An 18,782-nucleotide genomic window follows, 5' to 3' on the forward strand; every position below is an offset into this window, starting at 1 on the left:
AAATTTATTCCCTAATGAATTACCTAAACACATAAAAAGCAAAATTCCACGTTACTCTCTAATTCCAGACTAAGTTATTTCCTCTTTCAATTTCCGATGGTATATTTAGCAGATTAGATCATTAAGATTACTGGGCATTAAAACCTCTTTGAGAATCTATGTAGACTGACAGGTAATTACTGGAAAAATGTCAAAGGAATCAGATGGGCACATGTCTTATTAAGGAGACCACTTCATGGACGGTATAGATGCTTGACCATTGCACTATACACCTGAAGCTGAATAATATTGTATGTCAACTATAATTTAATCTATATTGTCATGGGATATGGAGTATAGCATAGGGAATAGAGTCAATGGAATTGTAATATATATATATGATGTCAGATGGGGCAATAGATTGGGGGAAGGGTGAAATGTCTAACTATTGCATTGCTTTGTACACCTGAAACTAAAAAAAAAAAAAAAAAAAAAAAGGAACCAGTTTCCTACGTGGTTTTATATGATTGAACTAACATGTTTCTTTTATAATTTCTCTGAGTGTTTTACTACCAGTATTTACGGAAGAAGAAAATGTGCTACTGATTTAAATGGCATAGGTGATATGATTAGTAAAAATTCTTCAGAAACAACCATGAATATAAAAATTATGAACAGTGACAAAGCAGTTAAGAAAATAAATAAATCTCTGGAGATCTTTCCAATTTCAGACAAGAAGAAAAGCAAAAAAGACATGATGGGTATATTACTTTTTAAGAAAAAATATATTTCATTTTGTAAATGTCTTACTTTTAAAATTTGTTTCATTAGATAGCTCATGTTTTATAATCTATATAAACACTGGATCAAGTACTTCTGGCAATCATATTTATTTGAATCTGTATAATCTAAAATACTAGGATAACTAGTTATTGGGAGTGAACATTTGCACATAAGTATACATGAGTACAGGAAGCCACAGAACAGGATTTACCAACAGAACACAAAGGGGCAAAGTCTTGGTATTAAGCTCCAACTTTGTGTATCTTGAGAAGGCAATGATTCTTTAATTCTGTGGCTCTCACAATCAAGATACCTAGAATACTCAAAGCACAGAGTGTTTGGAAGAAAGACCAAGGAGAATACCAACGGAGTAGCAAGAAAAATAAGATCTGATAAAAAACTTACAATGCTGTTCTTTTGGACTGTATTATCAGCAGTATCACCTTTGTATTGTTCTTTTCTAACAATAGTTTTCACACAGGTTGTGAAAACACATTGACAACAGTTCAATGTATATTTCCTGAACAGCATTTATTAGATTAATATTGAGGAAAAAGTATTTTTACACGAATGCTTGATTCTAATACAATACATACACCATCGGGAAGTTACGATCATAGTAGGTAGTAGTGTGGGAAGTATCCGAATCAGAGTTAAAAAAAGGCTTGGGAACTGGTAATTTAAAATTACCTCAAAGAACGTTTTTAAAAGGATAGCCTTCTATTTTAAAGAGAGCAGAGAATGTATTATAAACAGTTTGGCCATCACCTATACACAGACTGGCTTGCTCTCAGTCTAAGAGGCCATCACCTTTTATCGTGCTCCTCCTTCCCTTCCTTTCAGTACGATTAGGAAACTACTCACAAGTGCACCCATGGACAATGCTGAGCAGTAATTATGACTTGCTGACAAAGAGATATGAACAATTACTGAGCGCATTTGAAACCCTACACTAATAAAGTCATTAGATGCTGCCCTTGCCATGGTCCTCCTAAAAGCTTCTGAAGTTACAAGAACACACGGCATTGTTTGCAGGGACAATTGCTGCTGGCAGAACGCAAACCTTGAGTTAAACCATGCTGCAAATTGATCTTGACATTCTGTTAAGACCGCCACTAAAAATCAAAAGCAAAGGAGAAAAGGAGAAAATGAGTGGGTAGGATGTAATCATGGAACAGGAGGGGTTCCTCCTCACCTTCTCTCCTCCCTCTTCACAAAACAAACCAGGGAGAAAATGACAAACTCTCCTGGTGTTTTGGAACCTTTATTTTAAAGCATTAATTAAGCCCTTGACCTGGGATGTTTAGGATGACAATACATTTCCTTTAAAGGTACTGGAAGGAAAATGTAGCACAAAGGGAATAAAGCCGTTTGGGGAAAATCCTATGGAAGTCTGGCACTGAAGTCTCTCTGGAAAGTCTTAGTTCCTTGACCACAAAACGTCCATCTGTTTTATCAGCTACTTCTGCAGAATCTATATCTGCTCCTAGGGTAGCAGCTGGAAATTAACACTCCCATGCAGACCCCACACCTGAGCTATATTTGCTGGATCAAATGGGAGCGCAGGGTTAGAGTAACATGGTCAACTAAGCTTCAGCCAGGCATGAACCACTGACTAGTTTGGAATTAAGGGTAAGCCACTGTGAATATGGCTAATTACTGAGATGGAAAGTACAGGTGAAGACAGCCTACTGATAATAAGAACTTTAAGTCAATTAACTCTTGCCAAAGATCAAGTAATGCGGAAAACTATCACTGAATACTAAGGCTAACAAGTACCTGTCAGCACAGCAGCGGCAGTTTACCGTTACTTCAGTTACCTGAAATATTGCACCCAAGGGCATTATGTTCAAAAGCTAATATTGACAGGCGATAGAATTCTGTCTGTGAACACTGGCACTAACTGTATATGCAGACTTTAATATACTGCTATGTATATACTACATGCAACCTGTGTAACTCAGGCGCGGTCAGCAGTTCCTCAGAAACTGTTTGCAGCTACTCGGAACACTGCTTAGCAATAGTGTGCAACGCTTGATTTACAACTTTGTAACATGTATACTGATGTGCGAAACATTTTCACCTCAGGAACTTCTTCAGATACAAGCAACTCATTCTTTGGCACTCATACCTGGCTGATTACCCAGTTGGCACTATCCTCTTCAAGTCAGTGTTTAAGTTTTCAAAAATTAGATCATCTAAACCAGTACCTATACTGGATGGGGTAATGGAGACATTTGTGTTGTTAGGCCCTCCTGGTCAGAACAACAGATACTCATTAACCCCCTTATTACTGGCAATATTGGTGGTTTACTGTGCCACCTATGCTATGTAGCTTTCCTTGATGAAGCCAACTTCAGCCAAGAACCCACAGCTTAACACTGAGGGCACACATGTGCCAATGTTCCCACGCACCCAGCAGGTGTCTAACAGGTCGAACAGAGGGGAGCAAATTAATGCTTACTGTGCTTTGTTTCTGCAGCGCTATCTATATTTAATTCTGATGGTGCCCAAATGGAACTTGCCTGGCTGCTGGGCATAGCTCACCATGTACATGTAGCCAGACTAGCGCTCTGGTCCTATGGACATGTTTAATCAATGCCACCACCATTGCAGAAGGCTCAGAGTACCATCCCAAAATGACCCAATTTGAAAGGCCATTTGCTTCAGGGGTATCACAGAGACTTGGTGTGTCTGGGGAAGAAACTCTGGAACCACTGGGTGAACTCATCTAGGTTGGATTTCAAGCCTCTTTCCAGATGGCCTGCAGGTGCCCAGGACACATGAATATAGGCCACAGTATTCTAGGATGCTGCTGGGCCAGCAGAAGACATGGTACCCAGTCTGGACATTTTTAGTTCATTCTGTAAGGAGAGTTGTTGCTTTTTCAGTCCCAGTAATGATCATGGGGGAAAGGATTACACAATTAGAGGGGGTACAGCAGCATTTCCAATGCTCTTTCTACTACCCAAGTTGGTCATTCTTATTTTTCAATAAGCCTATAAGAGATTATTTATTTATCAATATAACACTTACTTTTAAAAAGGCAATGTGTAACACATTGAGATTATAGACATGGCTCCTTTGGGGAGCTAACAACCCAGCAAGGAGATAGACAATAACCATACTTGTAATGAGTGCCATTAATACAAATTAGTATAGGGATACTATGGGAGCATACAGAATTTGCATTTTAACCCAGAATGAGGTAAGAGAAGGTTGGAAAGAGGCAAGGCTTCCTAGACATGATATCTGTCCTGAATTTTAAGAAATTATTTTTTTCATAGCCCAAGCATTCATTCACTATGAACGTATTGTGGTAAAAAACATTTTTATTGTATTAGTTAAATCAGTGATGGTTTCTACATGTTACACACATCCAAAAGAATATCTGATCTCTGCTCCACTGTGTTTGCTTGTACGCATATGCCAATATTGGGATGAAGCATTAACAAAACAACTTGGGATCTATCTGTCCTGGTTGGTTGAGTCTAATCTCAATCTGGTTCAGACTATACAGGAATATATTAGCTGGTAAGATCCTTCTATTTTTTCGTTCCTCCACAATTATGTAAACCACTGACCCTTCATTTAGATACCTAACAATGAGGTTTAAAATACCAATATCCTTTTTTAAGAATAGCAAATATATGCAACCCAATAAACTACAAATGCTGCTAATATAAAAATCTCTGAATAAAAAAATAAAATTCCAATTTTACCTATCTGTGTGTCCTCCCTTTCAATTCTTCCCTGGTCCCCTTACGCAGAGTAACTCACTATGAAGTTCATTTATATTCTCAAAGCACTTTGTACATATGTCATATTACATACCGTGTTTCCCCGAACATAAGACCTAGCAGGACCATCAGCGCTAATGCATCTTTTGGAGTAAAAATTAATATAAGACCCGGTCTTATTTTAACATAATATAAGACCGGGTAATATAACAATATAATATAATAATATAATATAATATAATATAATATAATATAATATAATATAATATAATATAATATAATATAATATTTGAGTCTTATATTAATTTTTGCTCCAAAAGATGCATTAGAGCTGATTGTCCAGCTAGGTCTTATTTCGGGGAAACATGGTATTAGCTCTTATGTCTGTCTTGCCTACTAGATTACGAATGTTTTGAGCATTATCACTGTATCTTTTTCAACTTTCTAGCCTCAGTGCACAGCACCATCCCTGGTTCAAAATGAATATTCAACAATGTTTACTCAATGAATAAACATGAAGGAAGATATATCTTTCTTAAGATATTTTTTAGCCATTTCCAAAAGTGATTTATAGGATCTTCTTGTTTACTATTATCTGTCTGTTTTTAGCTCTTTCATCTCTTTCATTTACAGGTATATCCAATTTGTTGTGTTCCGATGGATATTTAGGAAATTACATCCTCCAGTACCTCTCAAGACCAACAAGGGCTTTCTGCGTACTGCTTGAAAAAACAATGGCCCTGAATTCTAACTAGACATGGCAGACAACAAGACTATAGAGAGTTTTCTAGGAAAAAAACCTCTATTTTGATATACAATACTGAAATTATAAGCAACATTCTTAGGTGGACTTGGATACAATGCATTCATTTGCCAAATGCTTACTGAGTTTCTTCTAAAATTTTGTGAAGTACCTTGTTTAATGAGACAAATAAAATGAATAAGCACTTCCAGAAGATTACAATTTGGTGAGCACAGATACTGTAATAATCATTATAGCTAAAATTTGATGTCTCAGTTCATATTTGGAATATTCCATGATCAATCTAGAAATTTTTCTAGTACATTTTTACACATATATAAGTTGGTTAACTTAAGTATTCAGCTTAAAAAAGAAAGTTATTACCATCATTTTAAAGGTGGGAAACCCAAATCATCAACATCACAGGAATGTGTAACAGGGACATTCCATAGAAATTTGATTCTAGTTTATTAGTGAAATGAGGAACTTTAACTTATTAAAGCAACTGACATTCTAGTAACCCTACCAAAGTATTCACTTAGTCCAATATCCTTCACTTCTACACACATGAGAGATTCACAGTAAATTGTGGAGGGCTAATGCCTCTGTAGGCTTAATCAGAGTATTTCTTAAGGAAAAGTAAATTTGCTTGGCAAGTCCCTTCCTATCTTGGGCATTGATGTCCCCCTGCTATCATATCAGGGGTAGTCCCAGAAAACCATTAAGGAAGCATCCAGACTAAATAGCTTACAGGCTCAGGATTCTCTAAATTTATAGTAGCCTTAACTAGGAAAGCCAAATATGGGACCAGACAAGCCATCTAGCTGGAATTCATTGCCAAACTTTTACATTTGTCATAAAAAAAAAAAAAAAAAAAATCACAGTTAAAAGGAAACCCACTGTAACAATCTCTTTTGTGATGCCTAGAAACCTCTCCCAAATTTCCATATATTAATCTGTCCCATTTTAACTCTCTGGTAATAGGCAAATGATGGCACAACAACTTTTGATATATAGCCCACTGATCAATAAATATTAGTGTAGCAGTCTTCTACTGAATTGAGAGTAAAAAACTTTGAGGTTTTGCTACTCAGTGTTAATAGCATCAAATGAATGGTGCAATAAATCTTTCATGATAAACACCTTTGGATAAATGTGGTGATAAAAATCCAAGAGATCATAGAGATGGAACTCAATTAGATAATTTTATTTAGATGAATCTATGATGGGAGGCATGGAAATTGTAGCTAAGCTAAACCCTTTTTTATGGGCAATGAATCAACCCAATTAATTAATTTTCTTACAATTCCATATACCATAAAGAAATCTACTTTTACTCTCTTTTAGGAATATGCCATTCCAATGACTTTTCATCTGTTTGTAAAATGTGTATTTTTCCTTTTGCTTTAACAGTAATAATGAGGGGTTGTACATAAAAAATAGCTATATAATTTTGTAACTTTGTAGAGAGAAATTTAATACTTTACCTTAAAATACTCTTTAATTTGTAATATGGATAGAATGTGATTTTGAATAAGCATGTCAAGTATCTTAAATTCTAGAAATCGTTACATTCTCTTTCTCCCCATGGCCTTGCTTGTTTCTATAAATGTTTATTAAATTGAATTCTTAGATATTTTTATTTTCAGTCTTTAATATCACTTCTTTTTATTTTCATGACAATAATTTAATAATGGGATGTCACATTTTTAAAAATGTAGATTGAAATATCCTATCATACTTCATTGTCGGTCCTGCAATCCATTGAGAAATAGCTCTAAAGCCTTAAACAAGGCCTTTATTTTGTGTTGTAAAAGAGTGTCATAAGGAGTTAATAGGACACAGCTGTACTGGCTCTTTCTAATAAGCAGCTTCTGTCGCTTTGGTCACCACAGGTGTCTCTGTAACCTGCAAACTCTTATTACTAGTGTATCAAAGTTGTGCTACTTAACAGACTTCTTTAGTAAAACATAACAAAGCAATTACATGGCTGTTGATTGCCAGTCATAAAAAAAAACCCTCAAACACTGTTTTTCAAAAGAAACTACACTGCAATTTTTTGTCATTGTAAAATAAAAGGAACTAAGGAATTAAATGGAGGATAGAACAAAATAACAGCAGGTAGCCCGCTGAACTTAGCCACTACAGATGGTTTAGAAATAGTGTTTCCTTCTCCATCAAGTTGTGGATAAAAGGAAAGGAGGAGATTCCTTACTGCCAGTGAATGGCAAAAGATTTAGCCAAGTCTCCAGTCTATGTATTTTGCCTCATGAAAGACCTTCGATGCTGCATTTTTATCTGTTTTTGGCACTGCTTTTCATCACCTTTAACTGAGTATGAATAATAGCCTGATTTAATTTAAACAAATACAGGTGCTAAAGGTTCTTTATTTATGTATAACAGGGAACATTTCCAAGCAGATCGAAGTCATCCTATGAAATTCCCTAACCATTTGCTTAAAGAAATGAAGTATTAGATGAAGAAATTGCTTCAACATTCTTTTGCTTCACATTTAAAGGAAGAATCATCTTTCTTTTCAAATTCAGATTACATAAAACAAAGTCTGAATGATGAGCAAAAATTCAGTGAGCCATAAAATAATAAAAAGACAAATCAGATGATTTAATTTCTAATTGTTCTATATAATCATTTAAATTAGGTAACTACAACAGGCTTGCCTTGAAATGAATTAATTTAATCTCCTTGTTCATAAACCAGCAGCCTGTGATTATGATTGTGTTAACACACCCAATGTAGCATCATGGGATGTTATGGCCAATTGTGTAATTAAACATAATGAAATATATTTCAGATGGGAAACGCAAATAGGCAAAATATGAAGAATTATTCATCACTTACAGACATCATGATTAACAAACTAAGTAAATTTATCCTGACAGCTATGAAAGGGATTTTTTTTTTCCTATTGAGAATATGGATGTGTGCAAAAGAATGTGTGCAATAAAGCGATTACATCAATTAGCATATGCTAGAGTTAAGCTATTACCAACTCCACTGGACTGGTCCAGAATGTCCTTCCTTTTTCACTGGAATTATTAAAAAATAAACTTACTACTAGGATTATTTGTTAGACTTGCCTTGTCTTTTCTGAACATTATTAAAAAATACTTTCTCTACATGTTTAACACATGACAACATTAGAACATACAGCACACAGCAATGTAATACATTTGTCTTAACGCAAAAAGGTGGGAACAATGTATTTTGGTTTTGGTTTTGGGTTATTCTTGAATTTAAGAAATCTTTATCAGTTAAGGAATTCATAATTGTAAATAACTGCATATGTTAGCTACAACAAATAGCTTATATCTAATTAAATATAATGATAGACGATGAAAATGTCTACGATGATAAGAAACCAAATACAACGATGACTTTTTTAAAAAATAGAAGCCCAACTGTAACTTGTGAACAACAATATTACCTTGCTCTGTTGGCATCCTTTGTCAGATCCCAAGCCCAGGTTATAAAATTTTGACTCAGGTAAGAGACAATAGATTCAGCACAAAGCATTTGTGAGCAGAACACATTGGTTAATACACTTTCATCATGGTGGAGGTAGATAGCAAGAAGCTTTCTCTGAAAAGAAAAGAAAAGACTGATGAATTAAAACATACACTAATGTAAGATTTCTTGAAATTTGGAAAGGTATAATCAGTTGATATAAACAGCAAAGATAAAAATTAAATGCTTTTCCCTAAAACAGTACCTGACACCTAGAGTTCCTAAAGCATTTACTAATATGAATAAATATGCTTCCTTATACTCTAAAAAGGCTAGGATGATTATATTCCATCTTACAGACCACTGTCATAAATTCCTGTTATTAAGTGCAAGCCTATCTCAAGCAGAAATTGCAACCAAATTGCATTTTCTTTAAATAAAATGGATTCACCATTCTTCATATTTAACACATATTTTGTGTAAAGGGAAAATTAATTTTGAACTATTCAACTATACAGAGAAAACAATACTAATTAAGATTGGATGCCAAAATCTCTTACGTATTTTTAATGTTTTTAACCTGAACACTGAATAGTCTCTTCTACTTGAAAGGAAAAGGTCTGAAATGTTTTATTTTAGTCCTACAGGTAATTCCAAAGCCCTTAGTGTGTTCCCATATTAAAGCATGTAACATTTAATCGCCATTTGAAAGGATAGAAAATGTTCGTTTCACATGAATTCTTTCTAGTTTATATTTCGAAAAATGTCGAGTGTAGTTTCTCACATGGAAAATTATTTTTTCCCTTTTGCCTGATAAAACTTGCTTTCAATGACATATGCTGTCTTAAAAGCGTCCTCTGTTATTGTTGAACATTCGATTAAATAATTGAAACTAAAAACTAAAATTGAACAAATAAATTGCAACATCAGCTTTAATAACAACGATGATGAAAGAGCCTGAATTGTTATTGACTAACTTCTTGGTGCTGCCTTGTAGAAGAGCTGAGTTTAAGAACAGTCAGCAGGAAATGAAAAGATAAAATTTTATGGTAAAGACAATGTACAAACCAGTCTGTGAAACCCGGGCAAAGGAAAATTTCAAGGAAGCTTAGGATCTTTCCCTTCATATTAAATAAGGATTTGATGATAATAAAAAAAAAAGGTGGGGGATACTAAACAAAAGAAGAAGATTTATAGAAAAATATAAGGCTCGTGTTGATGAACAGTTAATGAAATCTGGTGGACTTATCTGATGGAATTATCCTGATAAATAATCCAAATTATAATAATGAATAATAAAAATTTTAAAAAGTAATCATTAAAATGTTTTCTCCAAAGGTAAACTTTGTACTAGATGAGCATAGTCAGAGGTACACAGGTAGATTAAGATTCCAAAAGCATCTACTATGAAGAGGGGCACTGTTGGTTACACACCCATTATCTACTTTAGCCCCCAACCTAAACCTACAAAATATACTTAACTTTATTAGTATATAACATATGAGGAAACTTATAGCATATGAGGAAAGCTGACTTGTCCTAAATTCCACAACCAGTACCAGTAAGTAGTACAGCTGGGATTGGAACCCAGATTCAGTGACTCCAAGTCTAGTGTTCTTTCTTTGATAGTAGCAGGGAAATCAACCACACTGTAGGAAAGGCTTAGAGTGCTCATAGAATAGGAAGATTCCAGACTGGCCACCACTCACACATCAGTGCTTCTGGGGCCTCAAAGACAACACTAGCTGCTTCCATGCTTCAGGCCATTTATTCATTCATTCAACAAGCATTTGTTCAAATACTCCTTGTTGCAGGCCCAGCAGGAAGCAGTGGTAAAAATGGACAGTAAGAAAGATTCAGGGTTTCTTCATCTTTACTGAAGTCTGCAGATAACAGGAGTTGGCTTCTAGGAAGTTTGTAATCAGATACATTGTTGTAGAGATATTTATCTGGTAAATTCCTACTCATCCTTTAAGGCTCCAAGAAAATACGTCTATGAAACCTTCCCTGATTCCCTTAGGCAGTTAAGAGTTTCCTTTTCTGGGCCTCTATCTCTTCCCATTAGTATCGTAATTGTTCCCCAAGTTCCCCTCTAGACAAAGTCTCTCAAGTGTGAAGACTGGGTCTCTTTCAGGCTTTGCATCCCTAAGCGGGCATAGGTCTCAGAATGTTTGATAAAAGAAACTCGAATGCTGATTTCAATCACAGATTTTAGAAATCTGCTGTTTTAGGAAAAGGAACATGAACCTGGCAGCAGTAACAAATTCAGAGTTCCTCTTCTTAGAAGCTCTCTAGCTGAATAGACAGAGGGATGTCAACCACTAATTCTGTTTGATCGTATCTCAGCAACTACACTTAATGAGACACTGGGAACAAAAGAGCAGTCCACTTTTAAATCAGCATATTTCTAACCAAACAATGGCAATGGTTAAATCTTTAAAATGCCTATTTCTCTCAAGAACACTGCAATGGAACATTTAGACTTTGGGAAAGAGATTAGCGATTTACATTGCTATCTCACTGATTTAATTTAAATGCTCTTCCAAACCAAACACATGTGCCGAAGAGGCTACTAAGAAACCCAACATGCAGAGTTCCCTATAAGTGCAGCCGACAGTGTTGACTGAAACTAAACTTGGAAATCCAGGACACTAATGCACAATATCAAGCAATAAAACAGCATCTCTTTGGCAATATTTAATTTAAAAAAGAAGAAAGAGGCAGGCGAAGATCAGGCACTGTCTGTTTTGGAGGATCAACCATTCTGCATTTCAAAGCATTGGTCCCTGCAATATCCAGGTTACTGTGCTAGAATCTCGACTATTATATCGCAGTTGTGAGAGGGAGGGCAAAGATGTGTTTACTCAGTGATTAGGCCCTTAGAATAAGCCTCTAGCTCCTAGAGAGACAGCTCACCACTTATTCATTTGGGCCAATTCACAAAGCCTAGGAAGATTAAACATCCATGCTGAGAAGACAAGCGAATGCAGACGGTGAAAAAGAAATAAAAATTCTTTAAAAACTCTGAGATGACTTCATTATTTTTCCACAAGGAAACTTTAGGAAAGTGTTTAGTTAGAGAAAAACCCACATTGACCTCTCTCTAAACCCTTAATCTTTTCTTTGTGGTGGCATTGCTTTGTGGTAAGCTACTGGCTCGCCTCGCCCCTCTTTTCACTAGTAGCTGAGAGAAAAAAGGCTCTGGAGAAACAGTTTTCGTTCCAGGGACACAAACCCCTGACACTGTTAAACATGAGATGCCAGGAAAACACACTTAAAAAAAAAAATCTCACTTTAAGCTCTAAACTGTGAGAAAGGAAATGATAAAAAGAGTATCAGAAGAGGATCTTCAGGCTGGGGGTGCTCCCATAGTAGCTTTCAAAAAGGGAAACAGAATAATCTTAAAATAATCTTTTCTCTCTAACATAATAAACTTTTAACAAAAATTTTCTTCTGTTATTATAATAGTAACAAGAAAAATATAAAGACTCTTAATAATATGCAGATACTAAGTTCGGCTGCATAAATCTCTGATTAAATTATAGGAACGACTAACTGAACCCCGGATTCAGATTTCTGATTATTTTATTGAGCTCAATTAAACACAGGCCAAAACAGTGAGAACTGGGTTCAGCATATCAGAAAACTGCTTTTGTGAAGAAAGGGCATCTAGTACATAGAAAAAGCCTAAGAAAATGTTTTATTTTCCATTACTATAACCATTTTTCCCTTTGGCCCATTAATAATTTAGTTCAATAACATTTGCGGAGTGCCTATGTGTTAGGCATTGAGAATATAAAAATGAATAAAACAAAGTTCTCTGGTGCTCAAGAGTTGGGGGAAGGGTTGTGCATGAGGAAGCAAAAATTGAATTGCAGCACCATATGATAAGTGATAAATTGGGGTATTAAAAACACTCTATTTTATTTGTCTTTCTAATTTGGTCAAGAGTGTGTAAGTCTGGTAGATGACAAAGGTCAGCAGCACAGCTATACTCTCCTCAGACACCCTCTTTGTGATCTAGGTTTTGGTAACACAGTGTAAAGGAAAGTCTCCTAGTTTTAAAGTAACAGAAAGCCCTGTGCTAAACCCGGTTTTGCCAGTGGCCAGCTGTGTGACCGTGGGCAAAATGGGCACTGTAAGGAATGTGGATAAAGCAGGTCAAGTTCCTATTTACAACACCTGGCCCACCGTAGGTGCTGAATAAAATGTAGCTGAAGATTCCTATTGGACGAAGATTCTGGGATCATCCATGCAAAATAAAGGCTTTGAAAGCAATTCCAAGAGAAATGATAGCCATGAAAATGTATTAAAGATCATGTAGCTTTAATACAATTTCTCCTACTGGCAGTGTTCAAATCAAAGAGCTAAGATACTAGGCTGATGTTTAGGAAATGCCAAGCTGACAGCAACCAACGTGACTTGGCCTTGAGCTTCAGTAGCTATCATGTTTAGGACCTTGCATCACAGAAGCATAGAACACACAGCTGGAAGAAATGAGCTGGCTGTGTCTCAAAATAAGCCAGGCACAGAGCAGACACTCAGAAAATATTTGCTGATGGACTGAAAAGGAATTGTCTAGTTTCTTTCTGAGTACCAGAACACTTATAATCTGTATGTTCAATGATTTTAAAGTTGATATGACAAATAACTTCTAGAAATGGCAGTTCATAGTTCTTCAGTATGAGAATTAAAATAAATTTAAAATAAAATCATTTGTGTAAATTGGGACCTGACTTTATTTCTTCCTTTCCATTTCCCTTCTTTTCTGTCATCATTATCATCGCCATAATGATCAGAATCATCATCAGTATTATTGTTTTTGTTTATAAGTTTGGAGATGGTTTTAGATACAAACAATTGACACTAATACAATACTCATTTATCCTTTACATAGATTTATCAATTATTAATATTTTGCCACATTTGCTCTATCATTCTTGTTATGCTTCTCCCTGAAACATTTAAAGTTGCACACATTATGATACCTCCACCCTAAATACCTTAGCATCTGTCTCCTAAGAAACAAGGACATTCCCCTATATAACCAAAATCTTTGTCACATCCGAGACATTTAATATTGTTACAATAACATCATCTAATATAGAGCCCATATTCAAATTTCTCCAAGTATCTCAAATGTCCTCTGTTGCTGTTTTATAGTTTTAAATCCAGGCTCTAATTAGGATCCGTCCAGTACACTGTCCACTTCCATAATCCTGTTCCTGTATACGGATGGTCATAGGTCCAGCCCATCCCGTGATTCAAGATAAGTACTCGATGAGAATAGAGGCAGTGCAGCATGAAGCCACACTGTTTGGATTCAAATTCCTGCTTTGCCACCTCCCTGTTGTATGACCTTGGGAAAGGAAAGCTACTTTACTTTTGTGTGCCTTGGGTGCTACACAGCTCTGGAGGTTAAGAAGTCCAATACTTTGTTTACAGGGGGATGGTGATATGAGTGCTACAACAGAGGTGGTCCTAGGGTCTAGACTGAACTTCAGATTGGCTGCTTCCTTATGAAGGTGATACTTGAGCTGAATTTTAAAAGCAGGTTATAGTAACTGATTGTTCGTGACTTGAGCTGAATTTTAAATTTAGGTGATAGTGAGGGAAAAAGAGTGAAAAAGAGAAAACAAAGAGAAAAGTTTGGCAAAGGCCCAGTGATGTCAATGGCCTAATGTGTTTGAAGAATGCCAAGGTAGTAATTTTTGAAGAGAGAAGAACCACAGTGCAGATTGATTTGTGGAAAGAATCATGACACTTTGCCTGTTTTGGATCCCAAAGCTGAGCTTGGGGACCAATGGGCAGCAACCAACTGGAGAGGTTCCAAAAGGAAATAGTCAGCTACTGATGATGAGGAGATACCAGGATGGTGTCTTTTTCCTCTCACTTCCTGAAGCAGATGTTGGGGTTGCACTCTGAAACCTTGAGGACACAGGTGTATTTGAGTCTCACATAGTGAGAACTCTCATATGGAAGTCACAGGTCAAACAAACAAAGAAACAAACGGCCTGAAGTAAAATCAAACTGTCTTCATAAAATAAACTGGGCATAGAGCTTTTATCAGTTTTCATTATTCAGACTGTAATACTCAGGTCATGAAATACCTTTGAGGAAAAATAATATGTGACTAAAGTTTTTATGAATAAGGAAATTAGAAGCACTTACAGCAAACTGTAGAGAGGGAGCAGGCTCTTTGGGGAGGCTGACAGAGGAAGTACGGAGGCAAGAAAGTAGGCAGTTTCAGGCCAGACCAAAGATCAAATCTCACTGGTTTTCCAGTGCAACAGTTAGGAGCAGTAACAACTACTGGAAAAGCAGTCACATGAAAGAGCAGGCAGGATTTTTCTGATCCTCTTCTCTTCTGAGAGGGATAACTACCCCTAGTTAACGACAGGCCTGTTAAACAGGTGGAACAACATGAGTGTAATGTGAGGTATCTACTTTGAAAGGCAGTGGTCAACAAACACTCCCTTCTCTCACGTTTAGGCCACAGAGGAAGAGAAGAACCAGTAGCCTACCTATCTCATCTGTTTCCATATTCTAGGGAGTGGGGGAACCATAGCAATAAAGAATTGAAGATAAGTTAACAGTAATTTTTCATTAAAATTTATTGATAACGCATTCTTCCTGAAAAATCATAGGAATTCCAATGATTGTGGTTACATTTGTTCAGTAACTTTCTAGTACTGTCAAGTACTGTCTGGAAGATTTCCAAGTAAAATGTTGTAAATTATAAAAAGCTAAGCTGAGTTTAAGCATACAGAATTATAGGAATTCTCTTCCACTCATTTAATAGGCGTGACAGAAACTGTTAGCCGTCCCTAAATATTGTCCATTTCTTCCTTAGTGAAGAAATCTCATTTATTTTTTTAAGTTGGATTAATGGCTGACTGAAATAAAGAATACATTTCTCAGCCTCTCTTCTAAAGCAGTGTGGCTACGTAACTAAGTTCTGGCCCATGCAAGCAGAAGTGCTAGTTTGAGCTCTGGTAGTCATACTGAATCAGGGTATAACCTGGATTGCACCCCACAATGGAACAACGTAATAGAAGGAACCTGAATTTCTCACTGTGATGTGCCATACTAGCCCTGGGCAGGTTACCTCTGGACTTCCTGAAGGGAAGAGAGAAATTAACTTCTATTTTGTTTAAGACGTTAATTTTTATTCTTTTGTTACAAGTAACCAAACCCAACCCTAACTCTTACAATAGGCTATCTAAAAGAAATTCTTAGTCATACATAAAAATGATAGTCTATAAAACTGTATCATTAAGTCATAAGATCTGAAGAAAAGATAAGTTAGGTTGGTGCAAAAGTAATTGCGGTTTAAAAGGTTAAAAATTGCAAAAAAACTGCAATTACTTTCGCACCAACCTAATACATTTATAGATTAGTTCTTGGTCCATCAGAAAGATGCTCACAGCCCAATGGGCCCCGAATTATACTTTAAGGGATTATAACTGCCACTGGCCTAAGGCAAATGATCCAACTGGTCATTTAGAAAGCTCCATCTTGTGCATCTGTTAGTGAGAAGAGAGGAGGGGACCCTATTCTCAGAAGGCCAAGCAGAAACTGCGATTGGATAAAGGCAAAAGACGACATGGAGGTTGCTATTCAGTGTGCATCAAGTCTAGACTTTATGCAAAGATCAGGGAGAGCCTTCACTACTAACATGGGGTCCAGTCCATCTAATAACCATATCCAGAGAGCCTATTGGGATTTGCAATAGTGCAACAATGAAGTGTACATCTACCTGAAAGGCCAAATTACATATATTAAAAACCCAATAGGATGGTTGAAGTCATAGTAAATGATTGGTTCAGGTATTTTTTATAATCTATGTATCTATCTACATACAAACATAATTTTTACAACACGTAAGGAGACATACTATATATACTATTATGCATCTCACTTTTTTTCACTTAACATCTTGAACATCATTCCACATCAATATACATGAAGTGGCTTCATTCTTTTTAATGGTCACATAGTATTCCACTGAATAAACGATATTTAAGGTATTTCCAATTTTTAGCTATTATAAACAATGTTATAGTAAATGTCCTTTTATTCATCTTATTTCTCGTATGTTTAAGTATATATGCAGAAAAAGTTTTGCTATCACGTTAGGTGAAAATGATATATTAGTGCAGTTTTAATCTGTATTTCTTGTATTATGGATAGTATGAAGCATCTTCTCATATTTATGAGTTGCCTTACTTCCTTTTCTGTGAAATATCTGCATATATGACTTGTCCATACTGGGCTGTTGTCCTTTTCTTATCAATTTTTGGGGTTCTTCATAAGTGTATATGCAAGAGAAATTAAGTTTCCAATATCTTTAATAAAGATACTATGTAGTACTTAACATCAGAAATACTTTGATATTCTTAATATAGTTATTTATGAGACTGTAAATGACAAGGCGAATACAAAACTGTAAATGACTGTAAGTGACAAGGCAAATACAAAACCATCAGATTCTACTGAAATGCTTCATAGAGGAAAGAAAGGCCAGAACACATTAGTGTAGGTCTATGACAAAAGCAGTATTATTCTCTTCTGTTTTGTTAGGCATTCCAAGGAGAGTGTGGGAGAAACAGGATACTAGAAGATACACATATATAAAAAAGTACACAAAAGCTAACAGACTGTGAAAATTAGGAGCTCAAGTTTATAAATTACATTGTGCTATTACTGTACTATGATCTTCTAATCATTGCCTGACACTCCACAACTACACATATACAAATATACACAGTTCCACAGTCTCACTGCCACCAATTTCTCTTCAATCCATCCTACCAAACTGCCATCACATTGCCTATTCCTGTACAGCCATGTGCTGCTTAACGACGGGAATACATTCTGAGAAATGCATCATCAGGCTCCTAATTTTCACAGCCTGTTAGCTTTTGTGTACTTTTTTTATATATGTGCATCTTCTAGTATCCTGTTGTTAGGCAGTGGTCAGCTGCCTGAAAGTTTTTGAAGAAGAGGGTGACACTAATAGCTGTTCTATAGTCATGTGCTGCATAATGACATTTTAGTCAATGATGAACTGTATACAGGACTGTGTATACTGTAAACTCTAGGTGTGCAGTAAGGCTGTGCTACCTAGGTTTGTGGAAGTGCACTTTTACTGATACGTATACATATTTGAAGATTTTTTAAAAAATCATGGTTAAAAGTAAAAATATTTAGTAGTGGTTATATTCAAGTATAAGATTATGTGGTAACTCATTTTCTACTTTAAATGCATCTGTATTATTATTATTATTCTGCAACAAACATTTTATTTGTATAATGAAAACATACTTTAAAAAATTATATTAGCATCTTAGTTCTTATCTAACACATGTAGCAGGATACTATCCTAGCTGTCATATAAAATTACTCTAAAAACACTGTCTGCCTTTAAGGAATTTAAATTGAAAAGAAAACAAAAGACAAGATGAACAGACTGGGCATATTTGCCAAAGCACAAATAAGTTTGTTTGCCTAGTTTTTCTGGATGAAGGCGTGCTGGAAACTCACTAACTATAGCTGTGGCTTCAGATTTGTGTAGAACTTATTTTTCTTATTAAACATTTATTAGTGATGGTATTTAAATTTCTTTTAATAAGAGGAAGTAGAAATAGCACTCCTTTAAAATGGGCTGATTAAAAAAAATAAATGTAATGAACAATAACAGGCACTGTTAAAGCAAAGCATTCATTTTAATGCTATAAATACTCATAGAGGTTCTCAAAATTCCCTTCTGGAATGTTCCTACAGCTAGTTCATGAATTACATGAGAAAATCAATTTTGTTATTTTATAAACATTTCTCAAATTTGTTCCAAACTGCTTCATAGCATCTTAGCCAGTGCTGGGTACACTTATAGGTAGCATCCCATTTAACCCTTAAAACAACCATATAAAGTAGATATTATCATCATAATCATCTTCTCCCCTCCCCCAGATTAGAAACAGGCTTATTACTTGTTTGGAGTTATTAAGTGGGAAATCAAGAACTGAGCACTGGTTTCCTTATTTTATGTGTAATATTCGGAAACGGCACTG

At 35.6% G+C, this 18,782-nt stretch overlaps 1 protein-coding gene across 2 annotated transcripts in view; it reads right to left on the reverse strand.

Annotated features, from left to right (window-relative positions):
- FAF1 (Fas associated factor 1) overlaps positions 1-18,782 on the reverse strand; it is a 391,473-nt gene that overhangs the window by 105,324 nt on the left and 267,367 nt on the right. For both annotated transcript variants that reach the window (XM_074334706.1, XM_074334705.1), the window contains one exon: positions 8,690-8,844. In XM_074334706.1, coding sequence (XP_074190807.1) covers positions 8,690-8,844 — 155 coding nt within the window. The remainder of the gene's footprint in view (positions 1-8,689; positions 8,845-18,782) is intronic.

This window comes from Rhinolophus sinicus, linkage group LG06 (genome assembly GCF_036562045.2).
Source record: "Rhinolophus sinicus isolate RSC01 linkage group LG06, ASM3656204v1, whole genome shotgun sequence".
Taxonomy (NCBI): domain Eukaryota; kingdom Metazoa; phylum Chordata; class Mammalia; order Chiroptera; family Rhinolophidae; genus Rhinolophus; species Rhinolophus sinicus.